We start from the raw sequence: 6,000 nt of genomic DNA on the forward strand, positions 1-6,000 counted from the left end.
TGAGAGTATTTTCCAGAACTTCTTTTTAAATTTGATTTCCTTTTTCTTTCCTTCTGTTGTGATCCAACTATATCCATTGCAACTACTGTTAAGATGGATTCTGCTTTACTCCAGGGCTAATTATTAAATGAAAGCAAGGTGGGCGGAGTGGTATTTCAAGCCTACTGATTTCCAGATAGGAGAAACTGGGAAATCAGTCATTGGCACATTGTGTAACTTACATGTTTCTTTCCATGGCTCTTAGAAATATTGTTGTCAATGCAGGAGAACACTGCTCCCAACCCTCTTGCTAAAGAAGAGCTGAATTTATTAGCCAGGCTGATGGGTGGCTTGGAGATCAAGAAGCCCCTAGTCAAGGAGGCTGGTTTTCGTCTGAATCTTTTCACCACTGATGAGGAGGAAGAGTATGATACTTGGCTTTCAATGGTAGTAGCAATGGTGGTGGGTCTCACATATATCCAGAGTTGCCCTTGGCCTTTGAAATATCAGGGGTCATACTCCAGAAGTGAGTTAGTGATAAAAAGAAACTTTCAAACTTTTAATTAATTAATTAATTGTATTTATGTGAGTTTTTATTTGCTCTCTTAAGACACGCTTCCCTGACTCATCCAGAGGAGTTATCTTGTCAAGTTATCAACATCCAAGCAGGCCAGGTAGATATTTGTTGCTGCATCTTATTGTTTGTTCAAAAAATGAGTAACACAGGTTTCTTTTAACTGGACCAACTTGAATTTGTATATGTAAGTTTCATATACCTCTTAATGTTTTTGTTCCAGTTAATAAACATACAAAAACAAGATGTTTTTAGACAGCACACATTCATAAGAAATACTCTACTGAAATTGTGGATTAGTCTGAAAATACTTTTTCTGTGCAAAATAGTTAGAAACTTTACTGGTCTTCTGCCACCTCCTTCCAGCACCTCAGGATGTAACTTGTCAGGGTATGTGTTAATCTTTCTCTATGCCTTTATCAATCCTGTGCTTTTCAATTTGCACAAAGAGGATATATAGGAAATGGAAGTAAAGACTAATAATTAAGGATGGTACATTAGAGCCCTTCCTAACACATCAAGGAAATGGGGGTAGGAAGTATAGCTCAGGATTGATAAAGGCATAGAGAAAGATTGACCTTGTTTCCTAAACAAATTTAAGTCTTCAGGATCTAATCAGCAGCATTCATAGCAAGCAACAGCAATGCCAAAATATTCACACGCACACACACACATCCATATGTACATTCTAATGTCTGACATACTGTAAGTTTCAGTTTCAGTTTCAGTTTTATTAAATTTTTATACCACCCTTCTCCCGAAGGACTCAGGGCGGTGAACAGGGCATATCATAAAACTACAAAAATACAAAAGTTAAAAAAGAATTAAATTATTGCCCACAGTAAAAACAATAGAAAATATATATAAATATTAAAACCCTAAATAACTCCCCATCAGGCCAGGCCAGCTTGTTCAACTAAATGGGTCTTTAACCCGCGCCGGAAGGAGCGGAGATCCGGTGCCATCCGGAGCTCAACCGGCAGCTGATTCCACAAAGCTGGAGCGCCCACAGAGAAGGCCCTCCCCCTGGGGGCCACCAGCCGACATTCTCTGACTGGAGGCACCCTGAGGAGGCCCTCTCTGTGGGAACGCACGGGGCGGAGGGGAGTCGACGCCGGCAGCAGGTGGTCCCCGAGGTATTCCGGACCCATGCCATGTAAGGACTTAAAAACCATCAGAAGTTGAAGAATTTATGTGATGTCATAACACATACCCTGACAAGTTACATCCTGAGGTGTTGGAAGGAGGTGGCAGAAGACCACTCCCTTAGTAGGCTAACAGATTGCTATGGATGTAATGCATCTCAGTCTCAGTAAAATATTTGGCAAAGTCTCCCCTGATATTCTTGTGATTGAGATGGAACAAATCTATGAAAGTTGCTGTCCAGTATAGTTACATTGCTTAAATCACTAGAAAATGGTTCTGTATCAAATGTGGCTAACCTGAATAGCCTAGCGCTATTCAGAATTTTTATAAATGGCCTAGCAAATGGAATGGAAATGTATCAGATTTGTAAATTATATCAAGCTAGGGACTGAAGACAGAATTGAAATTCAGATGATTTCCCACACAGAATGCCCATGTGTGAGAAACTACTTCTGGCTAACTGAACATTAGCAAACAGTGCAATGCAACAGCTAAAAAGATCTTGAATTGAATTCACAAATGTTGCAGCCAAATCATAATAGTCCCCCAACTTTCATAGATTAGACCTCACTTGGGAGACTTGGATTCTGTTGTGGACATTAGGGAAGCAGCATTCTAGGATTAAAGGGATCTGGAAACAAATTTTATGAGACAAAAGAGAAGACAAGGTATAATACCAGCATAAAGTTAAAAAAATCTTAAAGGTTAGCTTAAGTGTTCAATGCAGGATTTTCTACAGCTTATTTCACAGATTATCATATAACTTTTATTTGAAGTCAAAAATAGTGAGCTCTCTTTTGGTATCATCAGCCAAGTGTGAATGCATCTTCTAGTCCATATTTTACTGAGAACATCATGAGGCTATCAAAAATATACTTGTCAATATCCAATCCAAATAAAACTCCAGGTTCAATCCATTTCTGAAAATCTTACTGTTTATTGAATACACAGCATGGTAATGTCAAACAAAAGCTAACTCTGAGGTTCCCAGACACCAGTTCATAGAATTAAACAATAATTTCTCTGGCCAAACCCCCAACCTCTCACGTAGTCCATGTAAACAATTTCACTTTGTTATGGGAAACATCAGTTTCCTCTCCACACTTGCTGCAGTTTCTTTGAAAAGGTTTCAGGCTCTCACAGTCTTCAGGGGAATCATAGAAGTTTCGTTTCTCCATCTAACCCATTCTAAAGCAACACCCTCCCCCTTACTCTAATGACAAGTTGAAACAAAGAGGCATGTAGCTGCCAAAGTTTCATTCTTGACAATACTACATTATTCTTTGCCAATAATAAATAGAAGAGTATTGTGTATGTGGGGAGGATAGACCTCTGCTGAAAATACAGATAAATATTAACACCTTGAAATTAAAGGAAATTAAGATTGAATATTAGGAAGAATTTCCTATGTATCATCTTAATACAGTGGATTGTGGATTGATTTTTAAGAGCTGTTGTGTGTGTTTTTTCAGATGAGATGTTTTGAATCCATAGATTTTCATTCATACTATGTTAGGGTAATATTGTATTTTGCCCACACATCTATTCTTACATAAATACTTGCTTGCAACATTTATTGAAACAGGACCAGCAACGGAATGAGAAGCTGGATCACATCATGGGGGAATTTGAGATGTCGGAACAGCAAAGTGAGACAAGCAGCAAGGGATGTGATTTGTTGGCAATGATGGATAAGCTATAACCCTCAGCTCTGAAGAGCCACACAGCTTTAATGCAAAGGAATGCTAGGACACCCAGCTTGATGTTAGAAGACCTAGGTCTGATAGAACAGAATGGATTCTTAAGCTGTCCACTTTTTGTTAGTACATGAAATTTGGGAACTGTGTGAGATCCATTTAACAGTTCTTGTCTCTGGCATTAGGGAAATGTGGGCACACATGTCGAAGGATACGCTATTGGATAGCAGTTTTGTTCCTGTGCTATTAATGACTCTGCTCATGTTAGCTATAGTTAAAAAGAAATCCCATAAATCCCCCAGGTAAGTTCTGTAAATAAAAATACATACTATGAAGTAACAAGTTATGTTACCCTTAAAAGCTAAGTTTACAATGATAGTGCAGCTATTCTTTTTAGCTGCAGCTATAAATAAGACAACCTTGTTTATTGTAGTACTCCAGGAAGCTTTTGTAATCCAAATCTGATTAAAGAAAGTTACTGCTCTCCCAGAGGTGACTGACTCTCCTAGGTGTTTATTTGATCTTGGTATCATAAAGTTCACATAATATACTAAGCCAAAACTAAAATTACTAAATTACTAAAATAAAATCCCATGCTTGTTCCCTCTTCTCCTTGGGAATGGCAAAATCCAGGGAAGGGTGAGACACTAGGCCCAATAACAAACTGATTGTTCTAACAAAGTATTGTTTTTTCACCTGTTACACATAGGACATTTCAGGCAGGCTATGGTTGTGTTTTCTCTCCCCCCCCCATACAATTATCAGTACCATAATTATCAGTGGTCTTGCAACAAAAAACAAACAAAATCTGATTGGCCAATCTCAGAGGAGCCTCCCAAACTCCATTCCAAATTTAAGAGAGTGACTGGTGGTTGTATTTCTTGCCAGTGGATGACTTGAGGGCAGAAGGGAAAAGGAGGGCAGGGAATCCACCAATTGTTGCCCTGAAATTGACCCACATTAAAAACTAAGTTAAGCTCAGTACTATTTACATAAGCATACGTGCTAATTCAAAGATGGGAGGAAAATACATAAAATGGCCACCTTGCCAGGGTACAAAGACCCTCCAAGCATACTCTTTGCCAAGGACATAATCAGTCCAATACTAAAGGGGCTCAAAAATGGCTTCCAGGGTGGAAGTAGTGTTTCCATGTAATGCTGGCCTAAGACATTCTATGCAGACAGCCTTGATTTCCAGGAGGGATGAGGTGGGGCTGCCTGCTTTGAACCAGCTGCTTTGAACCACCCACAAAAGCTATGTAAGCACTACGTTCCCCAATATGATTATTTAGTGGGCTTTTTATGAAACACCCAGTCTCTAATCCCCGGAGCAGCTGATGACCTTGGTTCCCATGGGACAAAAGATTATTTTGACTAGCGAAGCACCTGGGCAACCCCCCTCCCTCCGTTCTATGTTGCAACCTAGAAGGAGAAGGAAAATGGTTGCATCCATGCTCATTTGTAGAGGTGACAGTCGGCCCCTCTCAAAAAGAAAGACTCCTATAGGGGAAACAAAAAGCAGGTTAAGTATTTCCTTGAGGCTTGTGAGGATATTTATCGTAAAACTTTTTTATTAACCTATCTGCTTTCACATTGGTACATTTCACCCATGTAGCTTCTGAAAGGGGGTAGCCATTCCACTGAACGAGGTACTTGTCAATACCTACTTCAGCCCACATCTTAGGAAAGAAAGATTCTTGGAAACAAGGTTTACCAAGTAGGAACTTTTACTAAGAAATAGGAGATGGCAGGATCTGAAGAATGCCTTAACAGATCGATATTTTTAAAGTGTCCCCAAGCAAACTCCACCCCTCAGTTCATTCAGTTAGTTCCGGATCAGCCAAGCTCCAGGGGGCAAGCCCCTCGTGGGACAAACAGGATCATTCCCACCCCCCTCACATTTCATCCGGAGAAACAATCCAGATTTCGGAAGTGTTCCTTCCTCACTTTCCATCCCTTTCTTAGCTGTCCGCAAGATAAGGGGAATACCTGGTAATTGGTTATATTGTGATGGATAGCAGGCAGGGGAATACACAAAGGTTACATTTAAGGAAGGAAGTGAAAGTAATAAAATCCCATGCTTGTTCCCTCTTCTCCTTGGGAATGGCAAAATCCAGGGAAGGGTGAGATTTGGGTTTTGCACAGAAGAGACAGTTAGAAATGAAATATAAATGGATTCTGACATCCTGCCTCCCTTTAAAAATAGGAGAGATCCACCTGTAGAGCAAACAAAAATATACATGTTAGCCCAGTTTGCTGGGATATTCTGTATGAAACCTCTTTAGCAACTTGGGTGCTCTAATGTGACGTTTATTGACCCACTCATTTTCTGAGGAGGGAAGTTGTTTCCAAGCTACTAATTATTGAATTGCTCCGTGGTTAGGATTAGGGTTAGGATTTCTTTTACCTCGAAGTGTTGTTCTTCAACCATGATAGGAGGTGGTGGTGGTAGGGGTTTTGATCGTAAGGGTAACTGTTGTTCCCTTTTTAGTAAACTGGGCGTATTTGCCTAAGATTTTTGGGTAGTTTTAATTCTACTGTAGGGACGCGGTGGCTCAGTGGGTTAGGACGCTGAGCTTGTCAATCAGAAGGTCGGCAGTTTGG

The 6,000-nt window shown here is 40.0% G+C and overlaps 1 protein-coding gene across 3 annotated transcripts in view; it reads left to right on the forward strand.

Moving 5' to 3' along the window:
• OSCP1 (organic solute carrier partner 1) overlaps nucleotides 1–3,881 on the forward strand; it is a 58,253-nt gene extending 54,372 nt beyond the window's left edge. For 2 of the 3 annotated variants that reach the window (XM_081334853.1, XM_081334852.1), the window contains exons 8-10: nucleotides 265–404; nucleotides 590–653; nucleotides 3,285–3,881. In XM_081334853.1, coding sequence (XP_081190979.1) covers nucleotides 265–404; nucleotides 590–653; nucleotides 3,285–3,401 — 321 coding nt within the window. In that variant the 3' untranslated portion in view covers nucleotides 3,402–3,881. Of the gene's footprint in view, nucleotides 1–264; nucleotides 506–589; nucleotides 654–3,284 lie in introns of all 3 variants that reach the window. The other variant, XR_014027357.1, reaches the window with a different exon arrangement.
• Nucleotides 3,882–6,000: the final 2,119 nt, after the last annotated feature.

This window comes from Vipera berus (genome assembly GCF_964194415.1).
Source record: "Vipera berus genome assembly, chromosome: 9".
Classification (NCBI taxonomy): Eukaryota; Metazoa; Chordata; class Lepidosauria; order Squamata; family Viperidae; genus Vipera; species Vipera berus.